The sequence below is a fragment of the Monodon monoceros genome, unplaced genomic scaffold, assembly GCF_005190385.1.
Source record: "Monodon monoceros isolate NGI ecotype Baffin Bay Population unplaced genomic scaffold, NGI_Narwhal_1 Super_Scaffold_6, whole genome shotgun sequence".
Taxonomy (NCBI): domain Eukaryota; kingdom Metazoa; phylum Chordata; class Mammalia; order Artiodactyla; family Monodontidae; genus Monodon; species Monodon monoceros.
Genome location: NW_021703783.1, coordinates 85,922,479 through 85,943,613, shown reverse-complemented (window position 1 = coordinate 85,943,613; position 21,135 = coordinate 85,922,479). Strand labels below are relative to the sequence as shown.

At 46.5% G+C, this 21,135-nt stretch overlaps 1 protein-coding gene across 3 annotated transcripts in view; it reads right to left on the bottom strand.

The window, feature by feature from the left end:
• Positions 1 to 21,135, bottom strand: part of BTBD11 (BTB domain containing 11) — a 304,226-nt gene that overhangs the window by 70,646 nt on the left and 212,445 nt on the right. For 2 of the 3 annotated variants that reach the window (XM_029206378.1, XM_029206377.1), the window contains exon 4: positions 1,105 to 1,257. In XM_029206378.1, the coding sequence (XP_029062211.1) occupies positions 1,105 to 1,257 (153 nt within the window). Of the gene's footprint in view, positions 1 to 1,104; positions 1,258 to 1,353; positions 1,488 to 21,135 lie in introns of those variants that run through there. The other variant, XM_029206379.1, reaches the window with a different exon arrangement.

Here is a 21,135-nt window from a genome sequence, read left to right as displayed (position 1 = left end):
AATCTGTAAAGTGGGCATAATAATAATGCCCACTTCATACAGGTTGGAGAATATTCGATATTAATTAATCTGTGTAAAGCATTTAGAACAGTGCTCAGCTTATGGTAAGCGTTCAATAAATGCTTGCTGACGTCCATCAGGCCCCTGCATGTTCCTGGGCTGCGGGGCATCTCTGGGCCTTCAATGGGCTATACTTCATACTGCAAACCCTCTCTTTCCTTGAAGACCTCCAATCATATCCTGGAAGGGTGGACATCTCTGCAGCCTGGCCACATCACAGGCTAGATGAACTTTAGAGGAAGGACAGTGTCTCATCTGGTGGGCAATGGGGATTTGAAAATGGTGACAATGACCACCTGGACAACAGTGCAGGGAGTCAAGAAAGTACACCACATATGCACACACACCTATGTCTGTGTGTCTGTATTTTCTGCGTTTAGAACCAGGCTTTGACTCAACTGAGCGAGTTGTTTCCTTTCTTTCACTTTGGATAAATGTGAGCCCCCCTGCATGGGGTCTCTGAGCAGCCCGCGAGTAATTCCCACCCTGATGCAGGAGAGACCTGGATGCAGGCGTGAGAGATGGTGGGAGAGTCGCTCCATCCCCGTGCAAGTGAAAAAGCACAGGCGGGCTCTGACCCAGCCAGAAATTCTACTCTGCAAGGTTTTGCTAGAAAACTACAGGAAGACAATAATTTACTTCTAATGGAGAGAAGGAGAGAGGGAAGGAGAGGGAGGGAGGGGGAGAGGGAGGGAGAGAGAGGAAGAAGGAGAATAGAAAAGAAAGAATAAGAATCGAATCAAGGCACACTGATATCTTGCAATCGAAGAATCAGGAGCCTTCCCACAGAGCCTTGCTCCCGTCCTCCTCCATCCCTGCAACTCGAGGAACCTGGTCATTGTTAAGCCGGCGTCTGTCCTTTAAACCAGCGAAGCCTCGATCTCAGCGACGGCAAGGCTGCCGGCGCATAGCGCCCCGGGCGCAACCAGCCCCGAGCCCCACGGGCTGCGGCCGCTCTCCCTGCACCCGGACGCGGGCTGGGTGTGCGGGGAAGGGCGCCCTCCCTGCGCCCCGCCGCCCCCGATCTCCCGCCCGCCGCCCTACCTGAGCTGGCGCGGCTCGCAGTCCACGCCGGGCAGCAGCAGCCGGGCGGCCTGGCGGACGTCGTCGCTGTCCATGGAGAAGCTGCGGCGGTGGCCGGCGTGCGCCACGGCCACCCGGATCCACTCCATCAGTGGCGGCAGCACGAGGAAGGGCCTGCGGCGGGGGAGGGAATGAGACGCGTTAGGGGGGCCGCGGCGGGAGCTGCCGGCTCAGACCCACCCCACCGCTCATCGCCGACCCCCCCCCAACTTCCCTATCCCCACCCCCTTTTCCCTGGACACCCTGTCTCTCAATTCAAAGTGGGAGGACCTTTGGAGACATCCGGACCGCACTGGTGACCTCGGGGCAGGCTCTCCTGAGTCTTTGGGCCTCAGTTTCCTCATCTGCAAAACGGGGATAATGTGACTGAAAGGCCACGATGTGACTCTTCTGTGAGCGTGATCTTCCTCGGCGGTCATGTGAACATAAAGGAGATGACTCACTTAAAGCACCATGCACAGAGTCGGGTGCTTAGTATAAAATCCAATCAACTCCTGGGGTTTTTAGGACTTGGGGCTCCCCATGGTGAGGCCAATCGTAAATCGTCCTCCAACTCTCTCTTTCCACCCCTAGCTGCTCCCTGTCATCATTCTGGAGCTCTCCCAGGCCTCAGCTCTGCCCAAGCACCAAGCCACCAGCAGGCTTTAGCGTCTGGAAACGAGGAGCCTTCCCGGAGAGACCGGGCAGCCCAGAACTGCCAGCAAAGTGCGGGGGAGGAAGGGGTGGCACTTGGGGCCTCGGCCGCACCGCTGAAGCTTTGGGAAGTCTCCTGCTCCCACGGGCTCAAGGGATCACAGCAGTGGTGCGACTCGCCGCCACAATTCACGAGGTAATGCTTAAGGCTGAGCTATAACTTTCGAAGCGTAATACGTTTGTGCCATCTTCTTATTTCTTCCGGTGATTATCAAAAACTCCATCCTCACATTAGGATTGAGGGCAGGGGAGCTTTTGGAAAATACTGATACCTGAGTCCTATCCCAGGAATTCTGATTTAATTTATCTAGGATTGGGCTGGACATTGGTAGTGTTTAAAAACATCCCCCAGGTGACCTTAACGCACATCAGAATTCTCCGGAGGGCTTGTTAAAACGCAGATTGCTGGGCTCCAGCCCCAGAGGGTCTGATTCAGTAGATCAGGGGAGGTGGCCAAGAATCTGCCCTTCTAATGAGTTCTGGGGCCATGCTGATGCTGCCGGGCTGGAGGGGCAAACTCGAAGAACTTCTGCTCTAAGGTATGGTATAGGGCCTGAGAATCACCTGATTTTGAGTGTGTGTGTGTGTGACTGAGTGTGTGAGTGTGTGTGTGTGTGTGTGTGTGTGTGTGGTGGGGGATGCAGATTCCCTGGCCTTATCTCCAGCGATGCTGATTGCATAGGGTCCACGAATATAATTTTAATAAGCAGCCCATATGATATTGATTTAGGTAGACCAAGGGCCACACTTTGAGAAATGCATGGTGTAGATCAAACAGGTGTCCTACCATTCAACATGGTTATGACCAGGGTGAGGCACATGGGGCGCCTGGGTGCAAAATTTAAGAGGGTCAGATGAAGTAAATATGTTCTATCAGCCCTCTTGCCTCACCCTAGCCCCGGTGGTGCCATTCAGTCCAGCATGGCTGCCACGGGAGGGAGAAAAGGTTGGTAAATAAAGGGTTTATTTACCCAAGGCAGCAACCCCCTCACAGTATGTAGATGTCACGAGCTTCCCCCCCAGTTTTGGTGGCAGGTTCCAGTTTTCTTAGAAAGCAACCTATTTATCTAATGTTAAGATTAAACAGCTTTTACATTCATCTCAGTTAATCCCATTCATGATCTCATCTAAATGCTTAGGACCAACCTACAAGCTAGTTATCCATTTTCTAGATCGGGAGAATGAAGTTTATTGAGGTTAAGTAACATGCCCTGGATCACAAGGTTAGCAAGTACGAGAGCTGGGAGTCAGACCCAAGACATTTGACTACGTAGCCTATGTGCTATAACCCCATGTGGTTCCCATCCATGTTCTCTTGTCCAACTTCCTTCCCAGCACCAGGGGAAGCCGATCTCGTCTTGGACCTTTGATGGCATGCCATTTTCATTCCTGCTCATGCAGCTCGGAACCCTGTCTGTAAGGCCTCCAGCCCTTTAAAAAGCCACACCCCACTTAACCTTCAAACCACAGTTCGAATCCCATCTCTCCCTAAACATTTCTCCTGAGGACTCCTCCCAGCATGGACCCCTCCCATGGTAGCCCTCACCCCAGTGGCCTTACCCATCAGCCTTGCAGATTCTGCATTACAATGTAAGCTCCATGGGGCAGGGACCTGGAACTGCTGGGTTCACCGATCCAGCCCCATCCCTACTCCCAGGGCACAGCCTGGCAGGCTGTGAGCACTTAATAAATAATGTGTTCATGAAATGGACTAAGATTTATCAATTCCTTACTGGGTGAAACAGATAAAATCAAGCTTCTGGACCCATGGACCTGTGGGGCAGGCTCCCAGGGAATTTCTGCCCAGATCAGCCTGTTGCTTAGGCTGTCGTCCTCATTCTCTCAGTCTCTCCATCACCTAAACCTAATCAGGTGCTCAATAAACACACTGACTTGAAATTGAATTGGATTCTACAGTCTCAGGTGAGCAGGACTTATTTTGGTCACCATGTCTCCATCGCTGCTAAAACCAGCCCCGGGTACTCAGAGAATGCCCCTCTGGGTTGTATTTCCAGAGGCAGCACCCCCAAGCCCTGGTCTGCCTTTCCTTTGCTCAGTGCTCCCCAAAGCATAGCCCACAACTCCCGGTCCCTGAGGGCGCTGCGTCTCTAGCACAGACTGCCCTTCAGCGGTTGCCTTTCATGTTAGATGCTGAGGCCCAGGGCACACAGCCAACTTCTGATGAATACCAAAGAGGAGAAAAGAGGCTCTAGTGCCTTCAAAATAACACCTTTACCAAGACAGCCGGCGAGCACCAGAGTAAGAAACCTTGAATCCCAGGATTCCGGCCTCTTCTGGAATTTTCTATGTACCTATTTTTCCCTTTCATCATTGCCTCCTTTTTGTCACTCTGACCTCAATAGTTCATAAGCTCATGAATTCTTTGCCAGCAACTCATCTAAAAATCTTCTTATCTTGGCTACTCAGAAGGAAAGAAAAATAGTATTATTTGTGATGTTTCTTTTGGAGGAGTTGGAGATGGGAAAGAATGCTAGGGTCTTGAGTTAAGGAGAGGGTGGAGAATACTGTATTCTCCTGATATATTTTTTAAGACAACAATGTTCCACTGGCTACGGACTTTGTTCTGAAGTTGTCTGTAGTAACTAAAACCTAGAGGAAGCCCAAGAAGCTCATGGCTTAGTGAAGTGGATTCAACCTCAGAATCTTGCAGGGTCAAGGGTTGGGGGAGGTTAGGAAGGGGGTGTGTGTGTGTGTGAAAATTGCCAAGGCCTCAATTTGACCCCCAGAGTTTTGGTTCAACAGGTCTGGGATGGGGCTTGGGCATCTGTATTCTAAATAAGCTCCTCTGGAAATTTGGGAGCAAGCCAGGTTTAATAACCCCTGAGCAGGTGGCCTGAGGTGAACAGAGGGGAGACACGGTCCATTCAACAGGCCAGTGGCCATTAAAACTGTTGCTATGGTCTTAAAAAACTAAAAATAGAGTTACCGTATGATACAGCGATCCCATTCCTGGGCATATATCCGGAGAAAACTATAATTCAAAAAGATACCTGCACCCCAATGTTCACAGCAGCACTATTTATGATAGTCAAGACATGAAAACAAGCTAAATGTCCGTTGACAGATGAATGGATAAAGAAGATGTGGTACATATACACAATGGAATACTACTCAGCCATAGAAAGAATGAAATATTGCAATTTGCAGCAACATGGATGGACCTAGAGATGATCATACTGAATGAAATAAGTCAAAGACAAATATCATGTGATATCACTTATATGTGAAACCTAAAAAAGATACAAATGAACTTACTTACAAAACAGAAATAGACTAACAGACATAGCAAACAAACTTATGATTACCAAAGGGGAAAGGGGGGAAGGGATAAATTAGGGGTTTAGGATTAGAATTACACACTGCTATATATAAAACAGATAACCAACAAGGTCCTACTGTATAGCACAGGGACCTCTACTCAGTATCTTGTAGTAGCCTGTAGTAGGGAGGGAATCTGAAAAAGAATTACTTGGCTGTGAGCCTGGGACTGGTACAACATTGTAAGTCAACTATATTTCAATAAAAAATTAAAAAGAAGTAAACCCTAAAAAAAATTGTTGCTAAGGCTTTTGAAGAGAAGGTTTGTAGGAGTGGGACCAGAGGTTCTAGAAGGGAAAAGAAAGCCTAGATGGGTTTCTTGCAGCATCAAGAGAACAAGTCGGCTCAGGAAGGTTGTTGGGCCCAGATTCAAGAAGGACATACATGGGTGGGGCCTTTCTGAAATGCTGAAGAGAGCGCCGGTGATGAGGGTGACCACCCAGAGTGGAAAGGGAGTCTCGCGGGGGAGGGGCTGGGTGCTAAAGAGGATGGTGGGGTATGTGGGAGAGCCTGGTTTGTTCAGGATTCTGAGGAACTGAATTCTAGTCCTGAATCTGCCAAGAGCTCACAGCAGGACCCTGGTTCTGGTCTGTCAAGTTCTGGCTCTCAGCGTCTTCATCTGTAAAGTGGGCGGGTTTGGATCTGAGGGTCTATTTCAGGGGTTGGCAGACCTTTTCTGTAAAGGGCCAGGTGGTAAATAGGGTTTATGGGCCATACAATTTCTGTTGCAACTACTCAGCTCTGCCTTCGCAGTGAGTAAGCAACCACAGACAATACATACATGACAGAGCTGGCTGTGTTGCAAGAAAACTTTATTCACGAAATCAGATGGTGGGTCACAGTTGGCCAACCCTGGGTCTGTTTGATTCCTTCCTGCTCTGAAATTCTTTGATTCTATCAAAATAGTCAGCTGCCTGGGGACTTAGGGTGAGTCTCGTGTGCAGATCAGGGAAAATGGGAAGAAGCACATGAAGGTCCTAGTGATGGGCACGGAAAGCTTTGGAGAGATTAGAAAATAGGACCCTTCCAGAAAGAGGTCATGGTTGGATCTGGGGAATATTGAGCCACAGGCATACTCAGAGGCAGAACCTTCAAGGATAAAACCCAAACCTGGCCATGGGTGTGTAACTGATAAAATGTCATCTATTAATAGCATTTTTTCATCCAACAATCCTTTAGGGAGCACCCATATTGCAGGTATGCTTCCAGGAGCTGGAGATGGAGTGGAGAACAGGATGCATCCATGTTCTCATAGAGCTAACAGTCTAACAGGGAGACAGATAAGAAACCCATAAACTAACAAGTAATAAAGCAATTACAAACTGTGATCAGTGCCAGGGTGCTGGGATAGAGAATAAACAGGGTTGACATAGATTGGTGGGAAGCCCTCTCTGAGGAGGTGACAAAACCTTGAATATGTGAAGGAATTGGCCATACGTGAATGTGTGTGTATAAAGATGGATGTTCTAGGTGGCAGTAACAGACTGTGCAAAGGCCCTGAGGCAGAAAAGACCTTTACAGCTCAACCAAGGGCTTTCACACACATCATGTCCTAGTTGGCCCTCCAGGACAGATGGGGCAGCCAGGACATGTGTGAGGAAGGATCACTGTGGTTGGCTGGATAATGGCCCCCAAAGATATCCAGTCAGTTCCCTATGAATACTGATAGCAAAAGAAAGTCTGCAGATGTGGCCCAGCTAAGGATCTTGAGAAGATTAGCCTGGATTATCCAGGTAGGCCCTAAATGCAGTCACAAGGGTCCTTATAAGAGGGAAACAGAAGGAGATTCAACACAGGTGATATGGAAGCAAGATGCTCTGCTGCTGGGTTGAAGATGAAAGAAGGGGCCACAAGCCAAGGAATGCAAGGGATGCAGATTTAGAAGCTGGAAAAGATGAGGAAATGGATTCTTCCCTCAGAACCTCCAGAAGAAAACAGCCTTGCTGACACCTTGATTTTGGCCTGGTGAAACTGACTTTGGACTACTGACCTCTAGAACTGTATGAGAATAAATATGTGTGGTTTTAACCCACCAAGCCTGTGGCCATTTGTCACAGCAGCCACAGGAGACTAAGCCAGGGTATTGACAGGGTCGCTGCAGGTGAGGTTGGAGACATGGGGGTGGAGAATGTGAATCAAGTGTTAAAGCTGGGAACGAGGGCATTCACAGGGCTCTGGAATTCATCTCGGATGCCTACACTGCCTTGTTCCTGAGGTCCAAGCATCACTTGTTGATATGGGCTGAACTGTGTCCACCCCAAATTCATATGTTGAAGCCCTAACCCCCAGAACCTCAGAATGTAACTGTATTAAAATGAGGCCATTAGGGTGGGCCCTAATTCAGTGTGACTGGTGTCCTTATAAGAAGGGAGACTGGGACACACAAAGAGACACAGAGGGGCAGCCATGTAAAAGATGCAGCAAGAGGGCAGCAGTCTGTAAGCCAAGGAGAGAGGCCTCAGAAAACACCAAACTCGCTGACACTTGGATCTTGGACTTCCGGCCTCCAGCACTGTGAGAAAATAAAGTTCTTTTGTACAAGCCGCCTTTTTTATTATGGAAGCCCCAGCAGACTAATATGCCTGTGGCTTGACTTACATTTTGCCCTGCCCTTGAGGTTTTAGTCTGCGGTAGAGGAGCTTCTATTGGAAGCTCACACTCTTTAGAGTGTGATGGTTTTCTGTTCATTTCCTAGGGACAATAGTGGATAAGTTAAAGCCATTTGAAAGCTGTCCCATGCGCAAGTCAGAAGTTTGGGCTTTGGAGACAGGCTGACCAAGAGCTGGATTCCAGCTCCACCTTCAAGCTGCGTGACCTTGAACAAAGGACAGTTGTGCCTTGGTATCCATGGGGAATTGGTTCCAGGACCTCCACAGGTACCAGAATGCTCGAGTCCCTTATGTAAAATGGCATGGTACAGTTGGTGCTCTGTATTCGCAGGTTCTGCGTCTGCAGATTCAACCAACTGTGGACGTGGACCCCACGGATATGGAGGATGACTGTATTCCGATGGTCATGCCTCACTTCTCTTACCGGGAAAATGGGGATAATAACAGTACCTATGTCAGAGGGTGTGGCTGACACAGTACCTATGTCAGAGGGTGTGTAATGGCCCCCCAAAATGTCCACATCCTAATCCCCAGAAACTGTCAATGTTATCTGATGAAATAGAGTTTGCACATGTGATTATGTTAAGGATTTTGAGTAGGGAAGACCATCTTGAATTATCCAGGTGGGCCCCAAATGAAATCACAAGCCAAGTTAGAAGAGGGAGGCAAGAAGGTCAAAGGAGGGAGTAGATGTGACAACAGAAGCAAGTTGGACTAATGCAGGAAAGGGGCCAGGAGCCACGGCACACAGGTGGCCTCCAGACGCTGGAAAAGGCAAGGAAGTAGATTCTCCCCCGGAGCCTCCAGAAGGAACCAGCCCTGCCGACACTTTAACTTTAGCCTAGTGAAACTGATTTCATACTTGTGACCCCCCAGACCGTAAGATAATCAGTTTGTGTTGTTTTGAGCCTGCACATTTGTGGGAGCTTTTTCTTTTTAATTAAAAATTAAAAAAAAAATTTTTTTAAGTCTTTATTGAATTTGTTACCATACTGCTTCTGTTTTATGTTTTGGTTTTTTGGCCGCGAGGCATGTGGGATCTTAGCTCCCCGACCAGGGATTGAACCCGCACCCTCTGCATTAGAAGGTGAAGCCTTAACCGCTGGACCACCAGGGAAGTCCCTGTGGCAGTTTTTTACAGCAGCCATGGGAAACTAACACAGAGGGCTATTGTAAGAACTGGATGGGATGAGGTACATGTAGCCTGGTGCCTGGTACCAGGAAAGTGCTCATAAGCGGTAGCTGTGATCATCATTACCAACGTTTTTAGCATCAGTCAACCTTCTCTCTGCCAGATGGAAGAAAAGGCCTAGCTACACAGAGCAACGCTTCTGTCTTCTCTTTTCAGATCAAAGCAAGTCTCTGCAGTTGCCATGCTTTTCCTTTATAAATTGTGTGGCTCCGACTTTTCATGTGTGTTATTTGTTGAGTCTTTCTTTGGCTGGAGAGGAATTTTTGACTGTGGTTTGGGAGGCTCATAATTTCAGAGAAACAGGGAGTGAAGGACGAGCAGCAGCATTGATAGTAGACAATATCCAGTGCTGGTTTCTATAGCAATATTCACTGTAATCTCACTGTAGTTGTGATACCAAAGCTAGGAAGATGATGGCAGAGGTCAGAGGTGGCCATGGCTGGTTACTATAGTGACAGCCCAACTGTGCAAAGTATGGTGGGCTTGCCTGAGGGGGTGGTTCATGCAGACAGCCCGGAGTAGGAGGCGGCAACGGTGTGGGCTAGGTCAGTGCTTCCCGAATATTAATGTGCGTACAAATAGTCTGGAATCTTTTTAAAATGCAGATTCTGATTCAGTGGGTCTTAGGTAGGGCCCGAGACTCCGCATTTCTATCAAACTCCCTGGCAATGATGCAGCTGCCAATCTATTGACCACATTTAAATAACGAGGCCCTAGGAAGTATTATGACTCAAGCCAGAAACCAGGGACGGTGAATTTGGTTATCATGTTTAAGGGGGAGAAGGTGAGGCAAGGAGGGAGAGAGCTGCAAGAGGGGAGAGAGGCCCAGGAGACAACAGAAGGGAAGAAGGAGCTTGTTTGTACCTGGACCTCCTGATTAAACCTGGGGGCTCTGTCGGATTGGCTGAACCTAGGTCACAAGACTGCACCAAGCTGTAGGGGAGGCTGGGAGAACAGGTGTTTGGTGATTTCGGCTTTTATTGGGGGAGGTGGGTTCTGCCTCCCACCAGGATTCTCCTTTAGTTTTCCAGTAATCTTATGAAACATCATATCCCATTCTTAGGGAGTTTGTTATGAACTAAGCTCCCATCCCATTGTCTGATAGGTGTTTTGTATTCGTGACAGTGTTTAGCATCATTCCGGGAATGTAAATGCTTAAAAAATACACTTTGTGATAGTTGATTTTATGTGTCAACTTGGTTAGGCCACAGCTACCCAGAGATATGGTCAAACATATATTACCCAGATATGTAGTCCGGATGTTGCTGGGTGTTGCAAGTATTTTTTAGATGAGATTAACAATTAAATCAGTGGACTTTGAGTAAAGCAATTTGTCCTCCATAAGGTGGGTAGGGCTCATCCAATCAATTAGAGGCCTGAAGAGAAAAAAAGACTGGTCTCCTCCAAAAAACAGGGAAACTCCCAGCTCACTGCCTTCAGATCTGAGCTGCAACGTTGACTCTTTCCTGGATCATACACACAACCTAGTGGTTCTGTTTCTCTGGAAAACCCTACCTAATACGAACCTGCAACGGGTGCCACGGGACTTAATTATTTGCAGTGATGCAGCCTCCTCTTTCTACGATGATCCCACCCCCTTCCGCATCATGCACAATTGGCAGGGGCAGGGAGGAAGCTTGGGGGCCAGATCACACAGAGGGCCGCCTCCCGGTTTCCCAAGTGTGCAGACACATCCCTTGGGAACTGAGACAAAGGCATCATGGGTAGGGTACGGTCAATGCTTTTAGGGAAGGGTAAGCCATGCTATACCAAAGGACAAGTCCCTTGCTGTGTGGAAGTCCACCCCACCAACAGGTGATTATATAAATCCCCTGAAATGGGACAAGTGCCAAGGGGTACTGGTGAGGAGGTGACTTCCCCTAATAGTGCCAGCAGGTGCGTGTGACTGACCACCCAGCCTTCTTTGGCTTTCCTGTCACACATTCTGAAGAAGGTGATTTAGAGGGCTGCGGGGTCCATGAATGGAGCGCGGAGGTGCAAGCAGAGCAAAAATGATATACAAATAGTAACAGTGTCCTCGCTGAGGACAAACAGCTGCACATCCCCCAGCCTTCATCTTCCCTCCCACCCTGGAGAGGAAGGTCTCCTCCTCCACACACCCCGCCCCCGCTTCCCTGGGCACTGGCCCCATCACTGCTCTCCCGGCGGTCCCATAACTCAACCTCCACTTCCTCTCTGGACTTTCCCATCAGCATTTAAACACGCAACATGCTCCCGTCTCTCACAATTTGAATAGGAGAGGAGAAAAACTGATGGACAGTAAGAATTCACAGTCCTCCAGGAATTTCAGTCTAGGTACTCCATCAATCTTCAGGTACTACTCAATCTTCAGCAGGGGGAGCTCAGAATCACCCGGGGGGGCTTCCCTGGTGGCACAGTGGTTGAGAGTCCGCCTGCCGATGCAGGGGACACGGGTTCGTGCTCCAGTCCGGGAAGATCCCACACGCCGCGGAGCGGCTGGGCCCGTGAGCCATGGCCACTAAGCCTGTGCGTCCAGAGCCTGTGCTCCGCAACGGGAGAGGCCACAACAGTGAGAGGCCCGCGTACCGCAAAAAAAACCCCAGAAAACAAACAACAACAACAACAAATCACCCGGGGAACTGGTTGAAATGCATAGTCCTGAGCTCCTGCCATTTACTGGGTGTGTTAGTTTCCTGTCGCTGCTGTAACAAACTACCGCAAACTTGGTGGCTTAAAACAACAGACATGTATTCTCACAGAGTGCTGGAGGCCAGAAGTCCAAAATCAAGGTGTCCCCAGGGCTGTGCTCCCTCCAGAGGATCTAGGGGAGAGCCCATTCCTTGCCTCTTCCAGCTTTTGGTGGTTGCTAGCATTCCTTAGCTTGTGGCTACATTACTCTAATCTCTGCCTCTGTGTTTATATCACTTCTTCCTTTGTCTGTGTGTGTCAAATCTCCCTTTTCTTATAAGGACACTTGTGATTGGATTTAGGGCCTACCCAGATAATGCAGGATAATCTCCCGGTGTCAAGACCCTTGACTGAATTGCATCTGCAAAGACCCTTTTTCTTTATAAAATAACATCTATTGGTTGCAGGGGATTAGGACCTGTTTTCTTTGGGGGCCACTATTCGGTCTACTAACACTTGGCATCTATCTGCATCTAGTCCATTCTGTGCAGGGGTTTCTGGTGACTACCTGAGGCCGAGACTCTCAGGTCTAGAGAATGCCAGCTCTGAGCTGAGGGATGCTTGACAAGCCCGAAGTCCTTCCTCACACATCATGCAGGGCCCAGAGACCAGCCTGCACCTCTCCTCTGTAGGCTGCTGGCTACAGCACAGCCGAGCCTGGCTTAGCGGTGCAGAGGCCTCTGTGGTGGGAACCTGATCTCAAGTGCGTAGAATGATGATGGGGCCTAGAGGGGATATAAATGGCCCTGGGAGGGAAGCCGTGGCTTCAGAAGTGGGGAAGCCATAGGCTCTGTTGGACGCTGCCGCAGAACCTTCCTCGCAGCCTTGGGTACAAAAGATAAACATCCGGGAGGTGGCAAAGGCTGCACAGTTTCATATCCTAGCAGCAGAGGCTCAAGAAACCTAAAAAGGCAGGGCCTGGCCGCATCAAAGCCGAGAGGCAAAAGCCAGAGATGGGCTCCCGGGGTCATCTGAGCCTGCCCCTGCCTCCAAGAGGATTATTATAAAAGTCTCCAAAAGGCAGCACATGGGCTAACAAAGAAACCCACTGCACCTTTGAATCTAATGCTGGTGTGGTGGAACGGACACACAGCCTGAAGACAGAAGGCCCTACATTTGAGCCCAGGCTCCATCATTTGCTGTGGGACCTTGGGCAAGTTACTGAACTTCTCTGTGCCCCAGTTTCCTCATATGTAAAATGGGAGAAATAGTAAGGCTACCCCACAGGGTTGTTGGGCATATTAAATGAGAGCATCCCTGTAAGGTGCTGAGCACGTAGTAAATGCTCAACAAAGGGAGCTATTATTGAGGGCTCATTACATGCTAGGCATGGTTCTGAGCGGTTTTCTTTCATTGGTTCATTAGATAATGACTAGAACCATAAAGTAAGTACCGTTATGATCTTCATTCTACAGATAATGAAAGGAAGCACAGAGAGGTTATGTAACATGCCTAAGGGCAAGCAGTTATAAGCAGCAGTACTGGGATACACATGCAGGCAGGTGGACCCAGCCCTGGGGCTAGTAACCACGTCATTTCCAGGCAGAGGCTACAGTGTACCCAGGCTGGGTGTGGCTGGAGCTGAGATGGAGGGGAGATAGTGGTAGAGGGAGGTAGGAGGTAGGACAGGTAGGAGGCAACACTGGAGAGAGACAGGAGAAGAACCACACAGGGCCTTGTAACTCCTGCAGTAAAACTGTAAACTCCTATTACTTTAATTTTCCCTGAGAATTGCACTTGAAAAACACAAAATCAGAAAAACATTTGAAAAGAAACATCAAAAACGGGTTGACCAAAATACCTCTGAGAATGCAAAACAACAGGTTCACCACAACTGTTTGTTTAGAAAGTTAGTGGAGAATTTTTTATACTCTGGCTGAGACTGCTTGGGTCCCTTTATATGTGTTCTCTTCTTCCTTAGTAATAAAACCCCCAATCTTCAGTCCTGTAAGCAGGACTACCCAGCTTACATTTTTCAGCCTCCCTTGCAGCCAGGAGACTGGTTCTTACAAAGATATAAGCAGAAGTTTCTTGTGAGACTCTTAGGAAAGTCCCTAAATAGAGGAGGCCCAACTTTCTCTGGTCTTTTTCCATTCTGCTGACAAGAATGTAGACATAATCGCTGATGCTCAAGCAGCCAAACTGAACCATGAGGTGGAAACCACATGTGATGACAGCAGAGCAAAAGGATAGTAGACGGATGATTGGTTAAGTGGCCATACCTGCCCTGGATTCTTAATTCCAGACTTAGTTTATATGAGAAATAAGCTTCTATCTTCTGTAAACACCTGCTATTTGAGTTTTCTGTCGCTGATAGCTAAATCTAATTCTAAGTGACACTCATATCAGTTCCCATAACATTTACATTAAATCTCTATTTTTCCTTTATTGTGTCACCATGGATTTGAGTTTCTCTCTGTTTAGCAAAAAAAGACAGAAACATTTCTTTTCAGTAGTTATCTTCTAAAGACTACAAATTTTAACCTTGAGATTGTATTTGTTCCCAGAAACTACATTTATTAAAATATTTGTTACAGTGAATTGTTTGTTCATTTAAAGGTGTAAACTATGTCATAGGAAGTTGATTTTGTTCATCAACCTTGTGAAATTTTACTGACAATGGTTTTGAGCTTGTCAAAATTAACCTAAAAAAATCACAATATAGATACTCTTGGAGACAGAAACATATCTCAAAGTCTTTACGCTTGCAAAAGTTCTCTTGTAAGGAATTAAAATTAAAAAGCTATTTAAAAATAGCTAGCTTATGTTAGCTATTTTCCTCAACTTTACTGAGATAGAGTTGACATACACCAGAGTGTAAGTGTTAAGTGTACAGTGTGATGCTTTGATACACATATTTTATGACTACCACAGTAGGGTTAGTTAACACCTCCATCACCTCATATAATTACCATTTTGTTTTGGTGGTGAGAACATTTAAAATCTACTCTCTTAGCAATTTTCCAGTATATAATACAATATTGCTAGCTATAGTCACCAAGCTGTACATTAGATCCTGAGAATTTATTCCTCTTATAACTGGAAGTTTGTATCCTTTGACCAACATCTCCCCAATTCCCCCACCCCCAGCCCCTGGCAACCACCATTCCTCTCTCTGTTTCTCTGAGTTCAGCTTTTTTAGATTCCACTTATAAGTGAGATCATACAGTATTTGTCTTTCTGACTTATTCCACTTAGCATAATGCTCTCAGGGTCCATCCACGTTGTCACAAATGGCAGGATTTTCTTTCTTTTTCTCTTGGCTGAATAATATTCCATTAACAGATCAATTAAAACACCATGCAGAATGTCTTCCTTCACACACAAAAAGAGGAGGTAAAGTGAGGCTGGGCATAGTCTAGAGGCTCCCCTACATGCCCTTGGTGTCTTTGCCACTGGGCTGTGGCTTTGAGGAAATGATATTCTAGTTCTCTTGTAATAAACCCCTTGAACTCACATTCCCCTGCATTTGGCAGTCTGACAGGATGGATTAAATTCATACTCCAGCACTGATCAATCAGAACCTTACTTATCAAAACACAGACTTAAGACAGCTGGTTCCCCGGGCCTCCATGGAATGACTCATGCATTGAGTTAGAAGCATGTTTTGGAGCGGGCTCTGCCACTAACTAGCCATGTGACTTGTGTGTCTTGAGGCTTTGTGGGCCTCCAGTATACTCACAGTAGAGTTAAGAGACCAGAGAACCCTCCCTTCTAGCGTAGAATAACAGTATAATATTTTGAAATAAAGAAAGAAATAACATACTGCCACGAGGAAGTTGGGGGGAAAAAAGCCATGAAGGGAGTTTCCAGTAGAACTTTCTGCTATGATGGAAATGTTCTGAATCTGTGCTGTCTAATACAACGGCCACAAGCCATTGTGGCTACTGAACCCCTGAAATGTGGCTGGTGCCACTGAGTAGCTAAATTCTAATTTTATTCAGTTTTCATTAATTTAATTTAAATAGCCACATGTGGTTAGCAGCCACCTTACTGGATGGTGCAGTTGTAAGGAATGTCCTTCAGGTTACTATAGTTCCAGACAGGAATCCTGGTGGAAGTGGAAAAAGGGCTACAGTAGATATTAGGTAACCTAATTTTTGACTCTGTTTTCTTTCCATTATCATGATCTACATCATCACCGTTGTTATCAGGATTTTATAGCATCTACTCAAGTGCTTACAATGTTTCAGGCTCTGTGCAGAAAGCTTAAATGTATATTATTTCATGTAATTATAGTAACAACCTTGGAAAGTTATTATTATTATCATCCCTATTTACAGATGAGCAAACTGAGGCTTTGCAAGACTCAGTAACTATAGGATACCACAGGTATTGGTGCAGACCTGGGATTTGATCCCAAGTCTGCCAGAAGCCAAAAGTCCACATGCTTAGCCATTCTTATATGGCTTCTCCAAAGACCACTGTGCCACTGGTTGAGTCATGGGACCTTGAGAAGCTTCAGTTCCTCGTCTGTGGAGGAGGAAACTGAGCCATATGAACTCTAAGATCCACTCACACAGGAAAAAGTCATGATTCCTAAACTCCACCCCCACCCCTCACCCAGGGGGCCACTTTTATATAATGAATGCTATTGTTTACAGATGTGACCATGTGACTCCAAAAGTACCTGACTGCTCTCAGCACAGTTCAATGATTTCCCTCAGTGTGACCCTGGACTTGGTTATACATTGTTTTTAAAAACTCCCCAGGTGGTTCAGATCACCGGAATGATCTAAGAGTCCTAGTCCTGGACTGAACTTGCTAAAGTCAGAAAAGATACTTTTTAAATAAGATAATGAGAGCTTTATAATGCATGTTTCTCTTTTTGCCTTGGAGGCCAGGAAACTCAAAGCTAAATTTTGTGTTCAATTGCAACAGTAAACCTTAGGAGAGATTTTTCTGGTACAGTGGTCTTCCTTAGTGTTAATGACATGTTTTTGTATTATTATCCTTGTTTTGTGGTTCTGTTATATCTAACTCATAATGTGAGTCTAGTTCTAAACTTTTTCAGAGTTAGATTCATTATAAATGATGAGTGGATAAACATCATCTGTCTCAGATTGTGACAAAGCCCCAAGATTAACTGGGATAATAAAATAAAAAAGAGAATGTCACCATGTAGAATGAGGGGGAGTCCTTTGAAAATGTGGGGGATAGAAATGGGATAGAACTTCCCAGCAAAAAGAAAAATAAAAAAGGAACATGGAGAAAGGAAGGAAAGAAAAGAGAAATCCCCAGAGAGCCTAAAAAATCAAGGAAGAGGGACTTTCATGGTTGTCCAGTGTGTAAGACTCTGTGCTCCCAATGCAGAGGGCCCGGGCTCGACCCCTGATTAGGGAACTAGATCCCGCATGCATGCTGCAACTAAGAGTCTGCATGCTGCAACTGAGGAGTCCACATGCCACAACTGAGAGTCCGCATGTCACAACTAAGACCTGGCGCAGCCTAAATAGATAGATAGATAAATAAATAAATAAAATACAGCTGCAAAATGTATATTTAAAAAAAAAATCAAGGAAGAGACTAGAGGAGGAAGGGAGGCAGTTTTGCTGCCTACACGAAACAACCATTTGGCCATTTAGCAGATTTATGGACTCTCCATATGCGTGAGAAGAAAACATATGCATAATTTACTTCTTGGATTAAATGTTACCAATTTTACATTTCACTGAATCTGGAAGTGAAAGATGACAGAAACCAGGAAGGAGGCTTGTGATTTTAATTAAAGGAAAACCAAAAGGGCTATTTGTTAAGCTGGACTTTGGTGCTATCTAGGAAAGGATTTCTTGTCTAGGTCAGTACTCCAGGGTGACCCTCTCCATCTACACAGGCAAAATATTCAGGGCTGATTATCTGATGAGATGGAAAGGGGTCTGGGTGTGTCCCCTACCCACATACCATGACCTGTCCAATCCTCTTAGGAGAATTCCTGCAGCCTCTCTCGCCCAATCATCGAGTGAAGGGCTCACGTTCTGGGGCCAGCCCCAAGGGAGGGAGAGTAACCAAAGCAAATCCTGACCAGGGATGAGTCCAGGCTGGGGAGGGGAGGCCTGGCTAAGTCAGGAGTAGCACTTCTCTGAGATGGAGGGATGGGCTGGCAAAGAGGTTGGGGGGTGGGGTGAGGGGGCGGGTATGGGGGTGTGTGTATGTGTGTCCATATTTGCCTGGGGTGCGGGCGTTGGTTCTGAATGGAAGCTGGGTGCATGGTGAGTGGATAAGGCAAAGATGCCACCTAACACTTAGATTCCTCTCTCACCTAAAGACTGAGGATAATGTCCATTGGTTCTTCTTTTTTTTTTTTTTTTTTTAAACATCTTTATTGGGGTATAATTGCTTTACAATGGTGTGTTAGTTTCTGCTTTATAACAAAGTGAATCAGTTATACATATACATGTGTTCCCATATCTCTTCCCTCTTGCGTCTCCCTCCCTCCCACCCTCCCTATCCCACCCCTCTAGGTGGTCACAAAGCACCGAGCTAATATCCCTGTGCCTTGCGGCTGCTTCCCCCTAGCTATCTACCTTACAGGGCCACTGAGAAGATGAGGTAACAGGTACAGAACTACAGTTATATGAAAGGTTTACATTCAGGCGTCTTCATGTACACCAGGCATCTAACACATCTAGTCTAAGTTGCTGCCTACTTAAACACCAGATGAAGAAAAACACAAAAAGGAAGGTAGTTCTGCTAACCAGAGCCTCATCTTGTCAGGGTTTTCCAGCTACAACTGTAGCAATGTTACAAACCACCTAGCGGGAGCTCCTGTACACATGCTCAGCACATAGGCTGGGTTCTCCTGGGTTTTCCTATCAGTTCCTCACATCTGTTCTCATTCTGCTTCCAGATTTCCAGCCTCTCCGTCTTGCTGTATTCCTCTTCGCCTATCACTGGGACACCTCCAAGTTGAAGCTTTGCTTTACCCAAATGTGATTATAAACATGGGTCTCATGTCTTCCACCTTTCTAGGTACATCCCCCCTCCTGCATCCTCCCGGGATAGAGATCTTCTTTCCCAGACACGGCTCCTGCACTGGGCTTGTCTCAGTGCTACCAGCAGGAACCAGGCCCATGAAATGGGCCAAACATGAATCACTTGTCTTCTGGAATAGCCAGATGGCAGGCCAAGTCAAGCATACATTATCACAATGCTTGGGTATTGACTCCACTCTCCAAACCACTAGAGTGGGGAGTGCTGGACTTCATTAACCATGCTTATTCACCTTAAGTTTTCCCCTTCTGTGATACTCAGGACAGGGGATTCAAAGGAATAGGTGAGAAAAAAAGTTTGTCAAGTTAAACTGATAGCTTTTTTCTAAGGGTGCAGGTGTCAGACAGCTGTGAGTTTTGATCCTGGTGCTGTCACTTACCTGGGTCAGTGACCAAATTTCAGCAAGTCACATGGCCAACGAGCCCCAGGGTCCAATTGGGAAATGGGGAAATACACACCCTGCAGGCTTGCCCGGCACACAGAAGGTCCTCAGTAAATTACAACTGTTTTTGAATGGTGAAAAGTTGCACCTGGGTTAGAAATTGGACTGGTTGGTTCTGAAAGCCCCAAGGAGCAAAAGAAGGAGTGGTGGTGGTAGCTCCAGGGAGCAGATCTCGGCTCACTTAAGTAAGACCTCAGAGGAGTCTCAGCTCTCTAGAGCTGGGATGGGAAGAAAGCCTCAAGGGCTGGTGCCTAGGTTGGGCAGTCCCTTGGGGAGGACCTTAGGAAGGGGATTTAAACATCGAATGGGTGGTTAGACTAGATGACTTTTTGGAGTCCCTCCCCACCCTAAGAGTCTAACACTCCACATTTAACTGATTGGCCACTGATACAAGACTCTTCCTAGGATTGGACCATTGCATTATTTTCATAATAATTTCCGGGTTCTGGTTTTTCTCTTCAATCTTTTCACATTGCTGCCATGATGAATGTGCTAACATGTAAATGTGGTCATCTGATAAAAGTATAAATTCCTCAGCCTGCGCATATATTAACTGGCCTCAATCCACATCTTCACTCTCCCGTGCCCCTTCCATGCCTGTCCAGCACCAGTGTGCTCCAGCCACACCAAACGGCCAGCCATTTCTGGAACACAGGTGTCTGCTCACATCTCCCTCCATTGCTCCTGCGGTTGTTCCCTCTCTCTTTCTATCCTGTCCATCGAGTTAAGTCCTACTCATCTTTAAGACACCAATCAAATATCACCTCCTCTGGGAACTATTCCCCAAGAGCCCTCCACCCCCATACCCACACTATAGTTAGTCCTTTGTTTCCTTCTAACTCGATAAGCATTTTGTACATAATTCCATTTATATCATGTTATTGTTATCATTTATGTCTTTACTACCATCCCAGCTAACCACGGGGGCGTGAACTATTCATCTTTATATACCCCAAACTTGCGTACTGTAGCCCTTGCCACTCAGGATGACATTTTATGTTAGTGTCCTGGTTTGTCCTGTTTTGTTTGTTACTTTGCTTGTTTGTTTTTTGGCCGCTTGTGGGATCTGAGTTCCCCGCCCAGGGATTGAACTCACACCCTCAGCAGTGAGAGCGTGGAGCCCTAACCACTGGACCACCAGGGAAGTCCCTTCCTGGTTTGTTCTGTCTCCTCCACTAGACTATCAGTTTCATGAGAGCAGGAACTTATCCTGTGCTCTGCTTTATCCTCAGTACTTAGTGTGGTGCCTGGTACATCATAGGTCCTCAACCAACATTCTCTGAGTGAATGAATGAATGAATGTTTGTTAACTGAATCAACGAATGTACGATGGAATCCTGTGAATTTGCTTAGGTCCTCAACAAATATTCTTTGAGTGAATGAATGAGTGAATGTTTGTTAAATGAATCAATGAATGTACGATTGAATCCTGTGAATTTGCTTAGCTTAAATTCTGGTGGGTTTCTCACTTTACTGTGGGTGACAGGTAACTGGGATGGTTTTATAAAGACTAAGTAAAATGATAAAAATAGTTAAATGTAGTTTATTTTCAGTTGTGTTAAGGGTAGGAATCCACATAATTAAAATTCAATGTGGCACATATATACAATGGAATATTACTCAGCCATAAAAAGAAACAAAATTGAGTTACTTGTAGCGAGGTGGATGGACCTAGAGTCTGTCGTATAGAGTGAAGTAAGTCAGAAAGAGAAAAACAAATACCGTATGCTAACGCATATATATGGAGTCTAAAAAAAAAAAAAGGGTACTGATAAACCTACTTGCAGGGCAGGAATAAAGAGGTAGATATAGAGAATGGACTTGAGGACATGGGGTGGGAGGACAAAGCTGGGGCGAGGTGAGAGTAGCACCGACATATATACGCTACCGAATGTAAAATGGTTGGTGGGAAGCAGCAGCACAGCACAGGGAAATCGGCTCCGTGCTTTGCAATGACCTAGAGGGGTGGGATAGGGAGGGTGGGAGGGAGGCTCAAGAGGGAGGGGATATGGGGACATGTGTGTGCATATGGCTGATTCGCTTTGTTGTACAACAGA